Source organism: Centropristis striata, chromosome 16, assembly GCF_030273125.1.
Source record: "Centropristis striata isolate RG_2023a ecotype Rhode Island chromosome 16, C.striata_1.0, whole genome shotgun sequence".
Classification (NCBI taxonomy): domain Eukaryota; kingdom Metazoa; phylum Chordata; class Actinopteri; order Perciformes; family Serranidae; genus Centropristis; species Centropristis striata.
The window spans coordinates 23,144,642-23,163,732 of record NC_081532.1 but is presented as its reverse complement, the minus strand read 5'-3'; the positions used below and the strand labels follow the sequence as shown (position 1 = coordinate 23,163,732).

Here is a 19,091-nt window from a genome sequence, read left to right as displayed (position 1 = left end):
CTCATCTGCATAATTCAAAACACTACTGAGTCAGCTAAGGCCTCAGAATGTTTGCTAACACGTAACAGTCAGCTTCTGGCTCAGCGGAGCGGCTGCTGCCTTGTATTTACTTCACCAGGGTTTTATGGTTTTATGTTTTATGCCCTGAAGGTTTCCATCACATCTGCCTGCGCAGTGAAAGCAACATGCCGCTCACTCTGCCTGCTCTCTTTGTGTACATCGAGGTCAAGGACTACATCCCTGCTGCCTTTGCAGGTGCTTCACGTTGTGTCGTCACAGTCAGGGACGAGTCTGTTCAGTTTTTTTTGCGCACATTTGGTAAAGTGTGAATTATTAATGCATTTAATTCTACCTCAGATTTCACAGATGCCTTATTTAACCCAACAAAGGGAACGGAGAAGACAGCAAAAGCCCCAAAGGAGGTAATTCAACTACTAATCATCTACTAAAACCGACATATCAGTAATGTCCCCAGTTCTCCCTTAAATCATTAACAGCACTAATTCATTTCCTGGAAGATGAGCAGCCTTGTTAGATTGTGATGTTCCTGTCCTTTTTGTGCCCATGTAGTCATCCTCTGACTACATTTCTCCCTATGAGTTGCCTCTTGTGGTCCAAACCCCCACGGACAAAGCTAAGGAGAGTGAGGCCCCTGCTGCAGGTAATGAAGCTTGTGAATGGGAGTAAATTTTTTGTCAGATACTAAGCTCTAATATAGCTCCTGTAGTAAGTATGTCGTGTAGACTTAAAGTGAGACATACAGATCTGTTTATGAGAATATGTACAGTTGCAAGAAAAAGTATGTGAACCCTTTGAAATAACCTAGTTTTCTGCATTAGTTATACAATGTGATCTGATCTGCATATAAGTCTCAAGTATAGACAAACACATCATGCTTAACCTAATGCCATGCAAATAATTATAAAATTCCATGCCTTTATTGAATATATCGATGAAACATTCATAATGCTGGTAGAACCCTAATGACTCCATTATAATTTGAGTCAGGAGTTGGCAAACTTGGAGTCCTGACAATTAAATGAGATTTGAGTGAGGTGTAGAGATACTTTGACCTGTAAAAAACACTCAAACTTTGAGTTTGCTATTCACAAGAAGCATCTGTTGATGTGAACCATGCCTCACGAAAAAAGAGATCTCCGAACACTCAAGAATATGTCTGAGCTGAAGCAGTTCTGTAAGGAAGAGTGCAGGTCTGGGGTACATCCCATTGCTCTTATTTCACATCCCTGCTTCCCTCACTTGCGCCGTTCACTTAGTCCTTAGAAAGCGAGGAGAGGGGAAATGATTTAAGAGACATGGGACGTCCTTCCCTCTAAACGCGAAGCGACGTCCGTTTCTAATGACGGCAGCAGCAGATCACAGCTGTATCAGCTGTCAGTCGCTTTAACAGCTGGAGACATGCCCTAATAATAATAATAATAATAATAATAATAATAATAATAAGTGTTTTCTCTGTTTAACAAACACCTGCACATGAATAACAACCTCCATTGTGTATTTTTACTGTGAACTGTGTCCAGCTCAGGGGCACGGGAATGCCTTTATATTATTTATTTATTATTATTTGGTTCTGTATATATTAGGACGGCGTATTAGGGCCAAGTACGAAAAAAAATACGGACCCGGGGGAGGGGGGTAATACTGGTCTATGCCTCACTGGGTCCGTCCGGTACCACAAATGCAAGCGCACACACATTTTAATCATGCCATGGTGGCTGGGCCCTTCTCCCCTGGGTCCCCATTTATTTATTTTTTCATACATGGCCCTAATACGCCGTCGTAGTAGACGATCCTGGTGATAAATGTATTATTTAATATCCCAGAACATGACTGTGTCCGCTGAACACCGGCCAATGTTTTATTAGGTTAGATGATTAAGGTAAAATGTAAATTATGTCACTCAGATCAAAGCTACACTCAGCAAGGATCAGCCTCACGTGGGACTGATGAAAATGACAATGTAAAAGTGTTTCTTGCTGACGGACAGACTCTGATACTCTTTACTGTTTTGATTTAACTTTAATAATATCCATAATAAATCTGTATGGTGGAAAAAACAGATCACGAATAGTAAAAAAACTTCTAGAGCGATCTATCTCTTAATTTATTATAAATGTAGAAATATGTTTGTGGTCTTTTTGTTGTTCAGTCACAATAAAACAGATTTGAACTACATGGTGAATCATATAAATAAAATATAGAACTTGTGGTGACACACTTTAGTTTAATCTGTGATCTGTCTTCACTCCGGTTTGAAACTACAGTGATGTTGCGATGTATAAGATCAGTCTGATCAGCTGCAGCGTCTAATCAATAACCGGGGGCGGGGCCACCGCTAAAAGACTTCCGCATAGGATGCTCTCATGTATCCTCGCTTGTGCCTCCTCCGGTATGCCTCCTCTATCCTCTATCCTCCGAGCACAAATAAGAGCTTTGGAACGGTCATAAAGATGGCGCCCGCGAAAGAACTTCCGGTTCAAGCGAGGATAGAGGATAAAGGAGATAAGGAGAAATCAGAAAAAGGAGATATCAGAAGCGTTTGGTTGAGGTTATTGCTGCCAAAGGAGGTTCAACCAGTTATTAAATCAAGGGTTCACTTACTTTTTCCACCATCACTTTGAATGTTTAATGGATATGTTCAATAAACATGAAACATGAACTAACATGAAATATAATATTTGTTTGTGTGATATTAGGTTAAGCATATTGTGTTGTCTATACTGGTGATAAGGGAAAACAATATGTATTTTTGATTTGGCGGTGAAGTGGTCCTTTAAGAAGCTATATTTGAACACTTCCCACTTGTAGAAAATGCCGCACCTGAACCTACACCACCAGTTGACACCAGTGACCAACCACCACAGTCCCTACCAGAGGAAAGTGCTGAAGAAGCTGAAGAAGAGAGTGAAAACAAGTCAGATGCTCCACAACCTGAAGCAGAACCTCCTCAAACTCCTGACAACACTCCTCCTGAAGATACAACCCAGGACACACCTGAAACCCTTTCTGAACCCTCTCCTTCCCCAGAGGAGGCAGCCCCTGAGGATGAAGCAAAGCCAGAGGCAGCTCCTGAAACCAAAGAAGAGCCTGTGGATAGCTCCAGTACAGACCCTGAGCCTGCTTCAGATGATAAACCAGGTACAAAAGATGCCAGTGCTGCTGAAGAACCTGCTGCTGAAGAGCCTTCTGCTGTAGCCTTGCCCTGTGCAGAAAGTGCATCGCCCGAGTTAGCAGAATCAGGTGACTCATCTCAGCCACCAACATCCAGTGAAGGTAACACCAAAGTGCTTCATGTGCTGTACTCATCATAGTTTCTGTTGTGTCAGTGCACTATATCTTAAGATCCCTGAGAAGGAAAATGTAGTAAAATATAGACAATTTTAGACTTTTTTTGTTGAATAAATCTATAAAAATGCATTTCCACTGCCAGCACATGTAGGAGGATTCTCACAACAAAGCTCTATGTGTTCATGCTGCAGAGCCTTTGACTGTGACCGCTGAGGAACTGACACAGCACAAGAACTATCTGAAGGTCATCAAGCGCCAGGAGAAAGACATGAAAGAAGCAGAAAAGAAGTATCAGAAAAAGGGAGAGGATCTGATTCAGAAATACTCTGATTCCTTCAAGGCCATCAAGAAGAAGGGCTCGGTGAAGAAAAAAGAGTAATTTTCTTTCTATTTCTTGTCTATTCAGAGTCACTTTCCAGCTGAAATATGGAAGGAGAGAAATGTTTGACAAAAGACGACCAGATAGTATTTGTGGGAGGAGGGGTGTCACATACTTTGATCCATCTGTCCGACTGTGTTATGTTTAGTTATTCACCAAAGATTGTTCTGTTTCCAATAAATTATTAGCAGATTTAACAGCATATTAATACTAACCCACTAATTAAGTTGTTGTTGTTGTTTTGGTCAGTGCCATTAATGAGATTACATTTAGAAGCACAGAGAATATTCCCTGGCTAATGAGTTTTTCCTGCTGAAGCAGAATATTACAGGATGAAGAGAAAAGCTAAATGAATATGAGCTTAAGTGCTTTTTGTGCATAGCCCCCACAGTACGCTTTCAGGACAAAATGTGTTATTCAAGGCCAAATGTGGGATTTCCAGTAATAACATAGTCCTGTTGTGTTGTATCATCAGGGGAGGGGGGAACACCTCTGACTCCAGTGTGAAGACAGAGCAGGTGCAGGAGCAGAAGGAAAAAATGCAGGCTGAGCTGCAGGCTCTGTGGACAGAGCAGTGTGATCAGCTGAAGAAGAAGAAGGAGCAGTTTGCTACAGAGGTAAGTCAAGAAATACTGGTTTAAAATGATGTTATAGATGGAAACATATGTGAAAGGCATTCAAGTTTATCATCTTCTTTTGCTGACCCTGCAGTTCCCCCGTAGTCAAAGAGTGTTAAAGTGCCTTTCAGAAACTTCACTGTTTTGGTTCAGCGGGGCCAAAGATTGAAAAACTAATTGTACACCACTTGTTCACCACCAAACACCAAAAGTTAGCGGCTAGTAACTAGTAGTGAAACATAAAGCAGCATAAGAGTCAGATATTTCCCTCAGGAGATAGTAGAAACAAAAACAGAGAGAAAAGAGAGTGGATATTAGACTAAGATTCACCAGGTGGATGCAAACACAACTGAAAATGAACAATAATGTTGCTCTGTACCTGCTGGATGTGTAAATAAGCAACTTGTTACAGAGTTTACCATATGAACTCTACCAGTAACTGTTCTTAACCTGCACTGCACTAAAAAAATAATAATAATAAAGCAAGGCAGCTGTATTTGTATAGCACATTGCATACACAATTGCAATTCAAAGTGATTTACAGAGAAAGCAAGAATAAAACAAAATGCAGAGCAGAGTTTAAAATGAATAGAAGAAAGAAAAGTTAATGAATGTGTAATAGAACTTTTCTCTCGACTTATAATTGTGAGTTGGGTCCGTTACAGTCCCGATGAACACGGATTCACATCTTGGTCTTGCCCAATATGTGTCCCCTGATATATGCTCACAGTTTGGTCTTATCTGCGTCGAGCTACAGCTCACAGGCAATTGCAAGTTAAACTTGAAAAGAAAATACAAAAAGAAAAATAATCTAAAAAAAAAACATTTATGAAGATTTTTAAATTGGTACTTGAATGTCCTCAACCAACCATTACTCTCCTCATATCCACTTCTTTGTTGTCTTTTTTACATCAAATGATTCATCCCAAAAATAGCATTCGTTTTCTTAGCTCAGGATGCATCCAGGTCTTTCATGGAGCACCTTAATTTACCTTCCTCTACCTGTTGTGTCTCTGGGATCACGGTGCAGGCAGCTGGTGCTTTAGATCCTCTATCGATTATTTACAGGTGCTCAGAGGCACCCTTCCCTTAACTTCTGGACTGCACTGAAACGGAGTGCTCTATTGGGTTATTTGAGTGCTGTGGAGTGAGGTGACAGTCCCTGGGCCAAGTGCTATCGTTAAACTTAAAGCCAAATTTCATGCTAATTAACAACAGAGGGCTGAACTTTTGTTTGGACAAAAGACACACACAGCATGGACATTGTTAATTCGAGCTACTGTAGTCTCATTTTCTAGCTTTATCTTGACTGTGATTGTGTCATGTCCTCCCTCTATTGTGACAGAGACTGGCCAAACTGTTGGAGATGGCCACAGAGAGACACATCATTGAACTGAAGACCCTGGAGAGGTGTGAGCACACATACAACACATTCAGGACATGCTGTACACATCGGCAGCGTGGGGGGCTTTGAGTTTATCCAATCTGTGCCTTGAGATTTTGGTGTGTGTGTGTGTGTGTGTGTGTGTTTGTGTGTGTCAGTGTCATCTTAGGTGAAACATTTGATATTTTGCATGAATGAATAACTCACATCTATGGGGGACCAGCTGTGGCTCAGTTGGTAGAGCAGTCGCCCACTGATCGGAATGTTGGTGGTTTGATCGAATCCTTGAGTAAGATACTGAACCCCAAATTGTTCCTGATGCTGCGTTCATTGGTGTGTGAAGGAATTCCCAATGTTGGCAGGTGGTACCGTTTAGGGTAGCCTCTGCCTCTGTATGAATGTGTGTGTGAATGGGTGAATGAGCGCTGTCTGTACTGTGAAGTGCTTTGGATAAAAGCGATATATAAGTGCACTCCATTTACCATTTATGTACGGGTCTTCTAATGTCCTTGGCTGGCTTATGGTGTGGTGGGGTGGTTATATCAGGGGTATTTTATGCCAGCACACTATACTTAAACGCCTAAAACGCGTCGCCTGTGCCAGCATAAAGTCTGATTAGTAGGCGTGCTTACAGACACGCGTATTGCGAGTACACCAGATAACATGGGTGACAGGTGAAAAGTGCCACGAGCGAACGTAGCAGGCGCCTGTGTGTGTGTGTAACGCGTGTACGCCTATAACAGTTCAGCTGTTACACAGAGTCTCAGCTTCATACGGGATTGTGAAAGCAGAACTTACAGATGAACTCCAAGCCCCAACAGAGCTGTCAGGATATTTCTATCATTTTCAGGCCCGTTTTTATTTTCTTGATGATATTTAATGATAGCAAGGGTGAAAGGGATAATTAAAATAATTTCAGCTACTTAAAAATAGTAATAGTAAAGTGCGACGCTCACAGCCAGTTCCCAGTTCGCTCTTGGACATACAGTTCATTATGCATCAGCTGTAATGTACAAATTGAATATTAAGTAGCCATGCGGACCTGTCCAATGAATAAGGATGCTTCTTGAGTAATTTTATGCGCTTGGACATACAGTTCCTTAAGCATCAGCCGAGGTGTGTACTTAAATTGTATTTAGGTAGACTGAAACAGCCTAAACTGTGTAATAGGTCTCTCTTGGTAAAACATGTATTGCTTTAATTGTGAAGCGAAGCGGCTGTTAAACTCAAAATTCGCCATCATAGTTTGATAAAAACATATTTTGTTACAAAAAATATAAACAAGTATGTAAGAAAGGAAATAAATGTATAATTGCATTTGTAACTCGGCCCTTGTGACCAACCTGGAACTCTTCGTTGACGGGTGGTCGTTATATTTGCGGCTCGCACCGCGTCATGCTTTATTTCTCACAACGGCTGGCGGCTCAACCTTAAACAGTACAAGTAAACACTGGCGTGAGACAACAGAAAGATTAAAGGCCGGTGTTGTGTCCTTAATGGTTTCCACAATAACTTGTTGCCGTAGGCTATGCGCATGTTCTGTTATGCATGAGCTGTCCGTGGGACTGAAACAACAATCGCCATTAATGTGAGGATTCTGTCTGATGTTGTGCTGTTCCTTAACACCTTATCTACTGTTTGGGTTCATCTGTAGTCGGCGCTTTGTGCAATAAAATGATTTATTGTGCCGTGCGATAGAGCCAATACGCATGTTTTGTCTTTACTGTTGTATTGTGTACAGCCTTTATAGAGCTCTGTTGGGAGAGCTTGTGTACGGAAGCGCATTGCATTCACTGGATAAAAAAAAAATAGACACCTTTTCTAATAATTACGAGATCCTGATCTCATAATTACGAGATCCTGATCTCATAATTACGAGATCCTCGTAAGATAAAGAAAAAGGAAACGTCTGTAAATCCTCTCTCAGTGGCAATGATGGCGCTATCGCAGTTAATCTGCTACTACTACCTTCTCGGTTTGAGATACTGGGAAATACTGATGTTTCTTAAAAATGAGGATGGTATTAATATTAGTATGTCAACACTGTGTGACAAAATAAAAGTCCTGTATTAATAAATACTTATTATCAAGCATAAAAAAGAGGGAAAAAGTATCATCATACACTAGTATAGGCTACTGTTCTCTGAACCATGGACGGTTCACATTTATTAACATAATTATTATTGATTATTAATCATAATCATAACTAATGCCGGCGGGTGAGCCTGACGTTTGGGAAGCCTATCTGACCACATGTTATACACAGCGCCGGGTATCGCCGGTCGCTTCTGAAGTACTTTTATGTTGTCATCACCATGGCAACGCAGCAGCTGCATCATAATAAACATATTCTTCATGTAATAACTGCGCCACCCTGTGGCTAAACATCAGCACTGAAGCCATAACTTCACAAATCCTCATTTCCAATGATTATTATGTTTATAATGTGTGTGAGGTTGTCGTTGCAGCTGCTGCCCGTTCGTCACTATGCTGACAACTTGCCAGTGACAACGCGTTGCCATGGTGATAAGATAAACAACGTAAAAGTACTTCAGAAGGGGCAGCAGCACCGGCGATACCCGGCGCAGTTATTACATGAAGAGTAGACCTGAGGGCTTTAGTACAGAGGAGGCTCAACCAGGCTCTGTGTTCATGTTCCGGCTCAACAAAACCTTTATCCCCGGTTAGAGTTAACTGGTGTTATTTTCCGGTTCCGGTTGTCCGGTTCTGAGCTTTGTGCTCTGTGCGCGTTCTCATCAAAGGAGCTGCGATCGCGAGCAAGCTTCCCTCATATTCCAGGGATTTATTATGATGCAGCTACTGCGTTGCCATGGTGATGAGATAAACAACATGAAAGTAGCTTACTTCAGAAGCGATCAGCAGCACCGGTGACCGGGCTCCGTCCGGTCAACTTCTGCCCGTCGCTGTGTATAACATGTGGCCTTCCCAAACATCAGACTCACCCGCCGGCATTAGTTATGATTATGATTAATAATCAATAATAATTATGTTAATAAATGTGAACCGTGCATGGTTCAGAGAACAGTAGCCTATACTAGTGTATGATGATACTTTTCCCCTCTTTTTTATGCTTGATAATAAGTATTTATTAATACAGGACTTTTATTTTGTCACGCAGTGTTGACATACTAATATTAATACCATCCTCATTTTTAAGAAACACCAGTATTTCCCAGTATCTCAAACCTAGAAGGTAGTAGTAGCAGATTAACTGCGATAGCACCATCATTGCCACTGAGAGAGGATTTACAGACATTTCCTTTTTCTTTATCTTACGAGGATCTCGTAATTATGAGATCAGGATCTCGTAATTATGAGAAAAGGTGTCTATTTTTTTTTTATCCAGTGAATGCAATGCGCTTCCGTACACAAGCTCTCCCAACAGAGCTCTATAAAGGCTGTACACAATACAACAGTAAAGACAAAACATGCGTATTGGCTCTATCGCATGGCACAATAAATTATTTTATTGCACAAAGTGCCGACTACAGATGAACCCAAACAGTAGATAAGGTGTTAAGGAACAGCACAACATCAGACAGAATCCTCACATTAATGGCGATTGTTGTTTCAGTCCCACGGACAGCTCATGCGTAACAGAACATGCGCATAGCCTACGGCAACAAGTTAGTGTGGAAACCATTAAGGACACAACACCGGCCTTTAATCTTTCTGTTGTCTCACGCCAGTGTTTACTTGTACTGTTTAAGGTTGAGCCACCAGCCGTTGTGCGGGGCCGGGTCGCGGGGGCAGCAGGCTAAGCAGGGTATTCCAGGCGCCCCTCTCCCCAGCCACAACGTCCAGCTCCTCCTGGGGGACCCCGAGACGTTCCCAGGCCAGGCGAGAGATATAATCCCTCCACCGTGTTCTGGGTCTTCCCCGGGGCCTCCTACCAGTTGGACGTGCCCCGGGAGGCATCCTTACCAGATGCCCAAACCACCTCAACTGGCTCCTTTCGACGCGAAGGAGCAGTGGCTCTACTCCGAGCTCCCTCCCGATGTCTGAGCTCCTCACCTTATCTCTAGGGCTGAGCCCAGCCACCCTACGGAGGAAGCTCATTTCGGCCGCTTGTACCCGCGATCTCATTCTTTCGGTCACTACCCAAAGCTCATGACCATAGGTGAGGGTTGGAACGTAGATGGACCGGTAAATCGAGAGCTTTGCCTTCAGGCTCAGCTCCTTCTTCACAACAACGGTCCGGTACAACACCCGCATCACTGCTGACGCCACACCAAACCGCCTGTCCATCTCACGCTCCATTCTACCCTCACTCGTGAACAAGACCCCGAGATACTTGAACTCCTTCGCTTGAGGCAGTACCTCTCTCCCCACCCAGAGGGGGCAGTCCACCGTTTTCCGGCAGAGAACCATGGCCTCAGACTTGGAGGTGCTGACTCTCATTCCAACCGCTTCACACTCGGCTGCAAACCGCCCCAGTGAGTGCTGGAGGTCTCGGCTTGATGAAGCCAAAAGAACCACATCATCTGCAAAAAGCAGAGATGCAATTCTGAGGTCACCAAACCGGATCCCTTCCTCCCCCCGGCTGCGCCTTAAGATCCTGTCCATGAAGACCACGAACAGAATCGGAGACAAGGGGCAACCCTGGCGGAGGCCAACACCCACCGGGAACGTGTTTGACGTTGTGCCGAGTATGCGGACACTGCTCTCACTTTGGTTATATAGGTACACGCCTCGGCTGATGCTTAATGAACTGTATGTCCAAGTGCATAAAATTACTCAAGAAGCATCCTTATTCATTGGACAGGTCCGCATGGCTACTTAATATTCAATTTGTACATTACAGCTGATGCATAATGAACTGTATGTCCAAGAGCGAACTGGGAACTGGCTGTGAGCGTCGCACTTTACTATTACTATTTTTAAGTAGCTGAAATTATTTTAATTATCCCTTTCACCCTTGCTATCATTAAATATCATCAAGAAAATAAAAAATGAAAGGGGCTTGGAGTTCATCTGTAAGTTCTGCTTTCACAATCCCGTATGAAGCTGAGACTCTGTGTAACAGCTGAACTGTTATAGGCGTACACGCGTTACACACACACACAGGCGTCTGCTACGTTCGCTCGTGGCACTTTTCACCCGTCACCTATGTTATCTGGTGTACTCGCAATACGCGTGTCTGTACGCCTATGTAGAATTATACTTAACAGTCACGCTGGTCTTCATGTCACGTATTTGAGGCGTAGTTCACCCGTCACGCAGCCGTCACGTAGGCGTATGCGCAACAACGCGTGTACATCGTCTGCGTGACGCCTACATGCGCACGTTAGACGTTTGATGTCATCGCATAAGCGCTGTACACGCGTTTTAGTATAGTGTGCTGGCATAAAATACCCCTCATAGTGGTTATGGTGGACTGTGTGTGTGTTTGTGTGTGTGTGTGCGCGTGTGTGTGTGTGTGTGTGTGTGTGTGTGTGAGTGGGTGGGTGAGAGAGAGAGAGAGAGATCCACACAGACGTCACATTTTAAGCCTTCCTTAAACTGTAAAGAAAAGGTCACAAGCACAAACACACAGCCCAGCAAATCTTGTTTCAATGAAAAAGCAGTCCCTCTTGACTCAAATCCTAAAAGAGTGAAAAGTGTCCCTGTAAACAACTGTCTTTGCTTTACTGTTTTGCAGTGAAACCAAAGAGAATAAGAAGAAATCACTCAAATGTTCGTCCTCAGAGAAAGCAAAGTGAGCATGACCTTACCTTCAGTTACTTTGAATTATCACATTTCTTTGGATGGAAACACACAAATGTTCAAAAGGAAGAATGGTCCAAGGCAGTCTTCTGACAAAAAGTAAAATGGAAACTTTCTTCCTGTGGCTATTTCATTGTGAAATATCCCGAAGGCTCCATTCCCAAAGGCTCCATTCAGTCACCTGAATAAAGGCTTTTTAAGTTTTTGCCATAAAAAGTTCCTTGGATTTTTTTTCCTTCTTTTTTTATTTCCGAGTACTTTAGACTTTTTCTTTTCTATGAGAGGACAAATGTTCTTCCCCCTCTGACTTGTGGCATCGCACATTAATTGATGAATTTTTGAGGTTTCATACATAAATATGTTTTTTTATCTCTTAGGTTGAAAAAGTCAATGAGCACAGAGGTGCTGGATGAGCCCAGTCAGTCAGATGGTGTGGTAAGTCTTTTAAACCAAAGATTTCATGAGCATTTATGTATTATTAAGGGAGTAGTTTGACATTTTTGGGAATGCGCTTATTCAGTGTTGTTGCAGCTGTTGTTGAGATTAGATGAGAAAGCACACATTAACTAGAAAATTTCCTCTGGCGGAAATTTTGAAAGGGCCACGGGGGCTACTGCCGGTGTGTGTACACTATGATGAGATTCTTCAGAGATTTCAAACAATTAATACTAGTAATGTTATGATACTATTCCTCTTCAAGTATTTATTTATACAGCAACCTATGCCCTTTAACCTCAAAATGTGTGTGTGTGAAACATTTGTATCTGGAGGAGTGTGCGCGCTTACGCGCGCATATGTGTGTGTGTGTGTGTGTGTATCTTTAACTGTTATTACATTAAATGACCAGTGTGTGTGTGCGTGCGTGTATCTTTAACTGATATTACATTAAATGACCATTGTGTGTGTGCGTGCGTGTATCTTTAACTGTTATTACATTAAATGACCAGTGTGTGTGTGCGTTCGTGTATCTTTAACTGTTATTACATTAAATGACCAGTGTGTGTGTGTGTGTGTGCGTGCGTGTATCTTTAACTGTTATTACATTAAATGACCAGTGTGTGTGTGCGTGCGTGTATCTTTAACTGTTATTACATTAAATGACCAGTGTGTGTGTGCGTGCGTGTATCTGTAACTGATATTACATTAAATGACCAGTGTGTGTGTGTGTGTGTGCGTGCTTGTATCTGTAACTGTAATCACATCAAAACATCAAAGCGTGGGTTCGACCAATCAGAGCAGAGCAATCAACGGAATTAACAGCTGTGGAATCTTCTGGCAGAGTGACAGCAGCCAGAGGTGGGCAGAGTGAAATTTCTGGCCTCGAACAGAAAGCATTTTTGGCAAAACCATAATACCTATCATTGATCCGACTTCACTTTGAGCGTCCTGAGTTCTTCCTGAACCTCTACATATGTTTTTTTTTTAAGAAAAATGAAAAAATAGCTTTGTTAGAGCGATCTAAAAAAACAGTTAAATCTCACTTTTTCCGAAATCTTCCTGCGTTTTTAATATGGGACCCAATGAGGCTGTTGGTGGTTTTGGTGGCGCATCTTTGCGTCGTACGCCCAAACTATAACTCTGACAGCTTTACCAGAGGATTGTGAGTGAGAAGACAAATTTTCCTACATTTCTATGTATAAATTATTTCTGTAGAGTGGAATTTGCGGCCTGGAGCGCAGTTTTCAAATTTATTTTTTGACAGTTTTACCTCTCCCTCTACACTCTGAGCGATGACATCACACACTCTGACACGAACATTCCGTGCAATACACACCCATTATAATGTCAGAATTTCTCCAAAAATGATCATGGTCATTGAACAGGGATTGATAAAAAACTATATGACCTATCGAAACGCAAAGTAATACACCAATACACAAGACTTGTGTCTACTGTTTAAAGTTTAAATGGAGTCTCTAGGTGAAATTATGCCGGAAAAGTAGACGTCTGAAAATCTTCAATTAATGTTCTTTTTTGCTCATTTTCTTTCGGCCGTCCCATTCATTTCAATGCAAAATTTTGGGCAGTTTTTCGCGACTTACGTCGCGAAAAATTCATATTCCGCAGAGAAAAGTAATAGCACACCGATCCCGATCAAACCGCACGTTTTGATATATAATTTGGACTAGTAGCGGGACGAAATTGCGTCCGGAAGAGGAATAAGAAGAATTCCACAGTATAACAGTAGTGCTCGGTGCGATTGCCCCGAGGCCCTAATAACGCCATAAAGAACCATAAGAGGCGTGATTGACTGCTAAAAGATGCTACATCTGCTGTCATAATTATATCTAAGTCCCTGCAGCGAATCATCTCAAAATATCCATTTACTTCTTCAAAGGAAACTGCAGTTCAGATGGAAATCTTCACCTGATTTTTAATGCCAAAAAAAGAGGAGGAAGGGAAGAAAGGAAAGGAAATGAGAGTTGATTTATCTTCTAGTTTTGATAATTCCGTTTTTTCCGGTTACTTAAATTGCACTATTTTTAGTGTAAATTGATTTTTGTCATATACTGCTAAACTGGCAGAAACAGTGTTTTTGTGTTCTTCTAGAAAGTTAATTTTATTTTGTTTTTAATTATTTCACTTATTTTACTTAAATGGAAAAGCTCTGGCATTAATTTTATTATGGAGAGACTTTATGAGACTGTAAAACACAGATTACAGGTAAAGACTGGGCGGTTTTCTTTTGGGGAATAATGCTCTGCAGTGCAAACTTTGTCATATTTGTTTGTCTTAAAGAGAAGATGATTGAATATAATATTGAAATATAATAATAGTAATAATAATATATATATAATTTTATTTAAATCCCTGCAACTTCTTCTTGAAAGGAAACTGCAATTCAGATGGAAATCTTCATCATATATTGCCCAAATTTAAAAAAAAAAATTAAATTCTGTTGGGGAATAATGCCCTGCAGTACATAATTTGTTTGTTTTAAAGATAATATCCTTGAATATATATAAATATAAAAGTATAAATGTATTGTTGTTGTCGCAAAAAGATAAAAAGATAAATAGATAAATAGATAGAAAAAAAGGTTAGGTGCAGCCCTAATTTTATCTCTGCAAGAAAGCGAATAATCACACATCAATCCAAATATCAAACTAGTTCTTTAAAGAAACCAGAGTTCAGATGGAAATCTTCACCTGATATTGAATAATTGAAAGATTCAATATAATACTGAAATATAAACGACAAGTTTTTAAAGTGAATTTGGATATATTCATTGTTGTCGTAGAAAAAGATTAATAGATAGAAAAATAAGGTTAGGTGCAGCCCTAATTTTTTATCTCTGCAAGAAAGTGAATAATCTGATGTCTGTAGCTCCACTCATACATGCATCAGTACACAGGCACAGCTCACATCCTCCCTCTTGTTCAACAAATGTTGCATTGAGCAGCCGAACCATGGTTACCATGAGACCTCGAGTGTCTAAAGAACTGAACAAAACATGGAAGAAACAGGCATGTTCCGGCGCTTTCCTTTCATGCATCTGAACACATGCTCACATACCCACGTGTTGCCTTATAGACACACTACATTGTTGTACTCACACACATGAGCGGGCACCCCCATTCAACCAAACCACCACACAGCCAAACACACATGCTTTTACCCAGTGAGTAAAGTGCAGCGGGCCCTGACCATAGGCCAGGCTTGTCCATTACTCAGAAGCTGTTTACAGGGAGCAGACTAATTCATGTGTGGTCGATGACTCACTGGGCCCCGCTCTTGTTCCTCTCATCAACATTCAGGCGTGTTGTCTCTGGATAAAAGACCCGGAGACCACTCTGCTCCTCTCCGATCGACTCCATCTGGATGGGAGCAAACCCTACTCACACATTGCAGCCCATTCTGATCTACCTAATAAGCATTTGTCACATTAATTACAGCAAATATTTATAAATCAGCAGAGCCTCAGTATTGAATGGCCGAGTGCAATCATGACTATATAACCGAACGAGACAAGTTCAACCTGTTGTGACTTAACTATATTGATTCTCTTGCTTGGGTTGCATCCCGTGGGTACATTCCTCTCTAGATATACACACACACAAACACAGAGAAACATGAGCAGAAGGGCTTATAGACATGCAAACTCTCACTTTATACAACATGCACACACACACACACACACTCACAAATTCGAGCCACAGATCAATCGTGTTTTTCACTGTTGTGTGTACTTTATTGTATCATTACAGTCTTCAGATTACAGCCCTCAGCAAGCGGCTCTGATGAAGAAACAGGCTGCTACACTGGAGGAAATCAAGACCCTGACTAACCAGGTACAAACACACTTTGAATCACTTAGGAGGGCACTGGGTATCAATACTCGATGTCTTCATGAAGCGATATAACCAGTACCACTTCTCAACTCCCAATTCTAGAAAAAACGAAAACATTTGTAAGGTTTTGCTTGTAGCCAATCACTGCAAGTTTTTCAGTTAAATGCAACATATAAATGGCTCACTACCGCAGCAGCTGCAACCTACACTCACCAGCCACTTTGTTAGGTACACCTGTTCGACAGATTGTTAACGCAAATATCTAATCAGCCAATCACAAACCAGCAACTCTATGCATTTAGGCATGTAGACATGGTGAAGAGGAGCTGCTGAAGGTCAAACCGAGCAACAGAATGGAGACAAAAGGTCTTTTAAGTGACTTTGAACATGGCATGGTTGCCAGAAGGGCTGGTTTGAGTATTTCAGAAACATCCGCCTGGGAGCATCTCACAGTAACTAGATTTAGATCCTTGTTCCTGTGGTCCAAAGGCAGATTTAATTCCTGTGCTCTTGGTCTCCTGGAAAAATTCCTGTGGTGGAAACGTCCTCTCAAATGGTAGTTGTGTCCCAAAGTCTGTATTAAAGAAGTGGATGTAGAGCTTCTGGATCTGACCAGTGAAGAAGTGCCTTAAACCTGCATTCTTACCATAGACGTCTATGAGTAAATGACCCTACTTCTTGCTTGATTTTTCAGTAAGCGTTTTCCTCACAAGTTCACGGTCTTAATCGCTATTTTCAAGTCTTCTTCAGTACAGCATGATGTTGAATTTGTTTTAATATTCATTTGCCATATCTGATAATGTTAATATACTGGGCTCCAGCCTCTCGTCCAAATATGGTCAATCATCCGTTAGTCCACAGACCAATGTGTGACATCATGGTGGCTACATTCATTACTTTAATACAGTCCATGGTGGGTCCCCACAATGTGATTATTATGATTCATACAAGCAAAATCCAAACTATGCCAATAAATATTCCTGTTTTTCAAATTCATTGTCAATGGTGGCCATCTGCCCACTCAGCGATCATACATAATGTTTCAGGGTGACACATCCAGTTTAGGCGATCTGAGAAAGTACAAACCAAGCTCCCACCGCTGCAAATGATGTCAGAACACTTTGATGACAATGCTCTGCTTTGAATTGGAGAAATCTTGGCAGTTATTATTGAGAAGCGAGGTGTTAGATAGTTTAGACATTGACGTTTGAACGCCAGATGGATGCTGTGTTTTTGTGCCTCACAAATAGTATTCTCCTACAAATACAGTTTTTTCATATCAAGACAAGCAGTGGGAGGATTTTAAACGAATGCTAAGAGATTAAGGGACAAATGAGGATAACGTTTTTCTTTCGATATGCATGCTAAGCTCTGCTGTATGTATTTAACATCATTGATTGAATATTGAGCCATTTTCCCCAAATGCAGGCACATTGCCATAATATTAGATATTCTGAAAATAGCTCCATCAGTCTTATTTAAAATCAATCTTTTGGGTTCAAGCCACTTCCCTTAGACTGAGGTTAGCAGAGATCTTTAATTCCACTGGTGCCAAATTCTAAAATCCGTTCTGTAAAGATTATGATAAGCACCTGACGATAAAAAAAGCTATGAAAATGTCAATTTGTCTTTTCAGCAAGCCTGTAACCTTGAACAAACCTTTGGCCCCTATGTCTGCAGCTCAATCAGGAGGCCTTGAAAGAGCACGATCAGAAATTGAGGTCTCTGCCTGCAGAAGTGAAGGCGGCTGTCAACGTCTGTGTTGGTGCACACTTTCCTGAACAGGTTGACCAGATTGGAGACAAGAAGGTGGAGGGTGTAGGCTTCTATGGAGATGTCTTCCTGGGTTAGATGTGCCTTTTGATCCCAGACCCTTCAGTGTAACCATCGACTAACTTTTAAAAAAACATTTTTATTAACTCTTGCATCTTCTTTGTAGCATTTTGCATAACCTACAGTCTGTGCAGAACCATTGAATAGTAGAAGATTAAATGTTCTCTGTGTGAAATATCAATTTAGAAAGGCTATTCATAGAAGAGCTCTTTTGGGAGTCATTAAGCTGTAATGATGTTTTTGTGGATGTCCTGTAGGCCAAAAGTTTGATCAACTGGAAATTATTTTTCTTTCTTTCGTTCTTTCTTTCTTTCTTTCTTTCTTTCTTTCTTTCTTTCTTTCTTAACAAATATCTTCCAGATGGAAACCCATAACTAAAAGCTTTAGTTTGACACTCACAGTCTCTTTCTGTAATCTTAATGAGTTCAGAAATAGGAATAAATGTTGCAAGAAAAATTGGGTAATCAGAGTCTGCAGGCTGAATTGAGACAATGACTCCATCTGTCACACTTCAGCACATGGTGTGTGATACCCTGAAGTCGCAGCAAAGCATTCACTTTTAAGATTCAGTTGCAATTAAATACAGTAAATCCTCAATATTATTCTACAATACATAATTTTCTTGTAATGAATAGTTCTTAATAAATGATCTTTTCCACTGTATATGGGTGTTTTTATTTCATTTTTCAAGGTACGTTTTACTGAATATGTTTACATTCTAGTTTTAGTCTGGTTGTTGATGTCACTGTTTATATTCTGTTCATCTGCATCAGAGCAGATTTCATAAGTGGCTAAATTAGCTCTACAGACCAAAACCGTTTTTAGAACTTGCTGTAAACGTGATTATTTCTTCTGTAAGGTTGGGCATTTTAACATGGGGGTCTATGGGGATTGACTTGCTTTTGGAGCCAGCCTTAAGTGTCCAGTCAAGGAACTGCAGTTCTCTGGTACTGGACTTCCTGCACAAAACCCATGAGCCAAAAAGTACACAAACACTACGCAGTGCTGTTGAGTGCAGATTTTCCTCAGTTTGGTTGCAGATGTTTCAGGATCCAGTAAGTGCTGTGTTGAAGATGTCACCATGGCAACCGACTGAGAATCATGCCTACACTGAGTGAGTAAAAAACAAAAAGGAGAAAAGTTCATACAAGATGGCATCAGAATACAAAAAATACTTTATTGATCCCGGGGGGTAAATTGCTTTGTTACATTTGCTGCTGTATGAGAAATAGAAATACATAAAGCATGCAAAAAATAGACTAAAATTACAGCAATCAAAAATACAAATGCAACAAGTCTAAATAAAAGGTAGGTAGGTAAGGTAGGTAAATAAATATATGTACATGCATGCAGGTTGTGCATGCACACTATATACAGTACTGTGCAAAAGCCATAGGCAAGTGTGAAAAAATGCCCAGAAGAATTGATGTTGGTTTAAAGGCAAAGGGTGGTCACAACAAATATTGATGTGATTCAGATTTTTCTAAAAAAATTATCTTTGCATTTTGTTAATTGATAAAAAATAAAGTATTAACATTTTTATTTTCGAA

The 19,091-nt window shown here is 41.0% G+C and overlaps 1 protein-coding gene across 1 annotated transcript in view; it reads left to right on the top strand.

Moving 5' to 3' along the window:
- The window catches only part of plcb2 (phospholipase C, beta 2), a 31,022-nt gene extending 12,823 nt beyond the window's left edge, over window positions 1-18,199 (top strand). Inside the window, exons 22-32 of the mRNA XM_059353569.1 lie at window positions 151-255; window positions 358-422; window positions 571-661; window positions 2,830-3,261; window positions 3,501-3,684; window positions 4,164-4,305; window positions 5,651-5,715; window positions 11,352-11,408; window positions 11,794-11,851; window positions 15,625-15,708; window positions 17,389-18,199. Coding sequence (XP_059209552.1) covers window positions 151-255; window positions 358-422; window positions 571-661; window positions 2,830-3,261; window positions 3,501-3,684; window positions 4,164-4,305; window positions 5,651-5,715; window positions 11,352-11,408; window positions 11,794-11,851; window positions 15,625-15,708; window positions 17,389-17,559 — 1,454 coding nt within the window. The 3' untranslated portion in view covers window positions 17,560-18,199. The remainder of the gene's footprint in view (window positions 1-150; window positions 256-357; window positions 423-570; window positions 662-2,829; window positions 3,262-3,500; window positions 3,685-4,163; window positions 4,306-5,650; window positions 5,716-11,351; window positions 11,409-11,793; window positions 11,852-15,624; window positions 15,709-17,388) is intronic.
- Window positions 18,200-19,091: the final 892 nt, after the last annotated feature.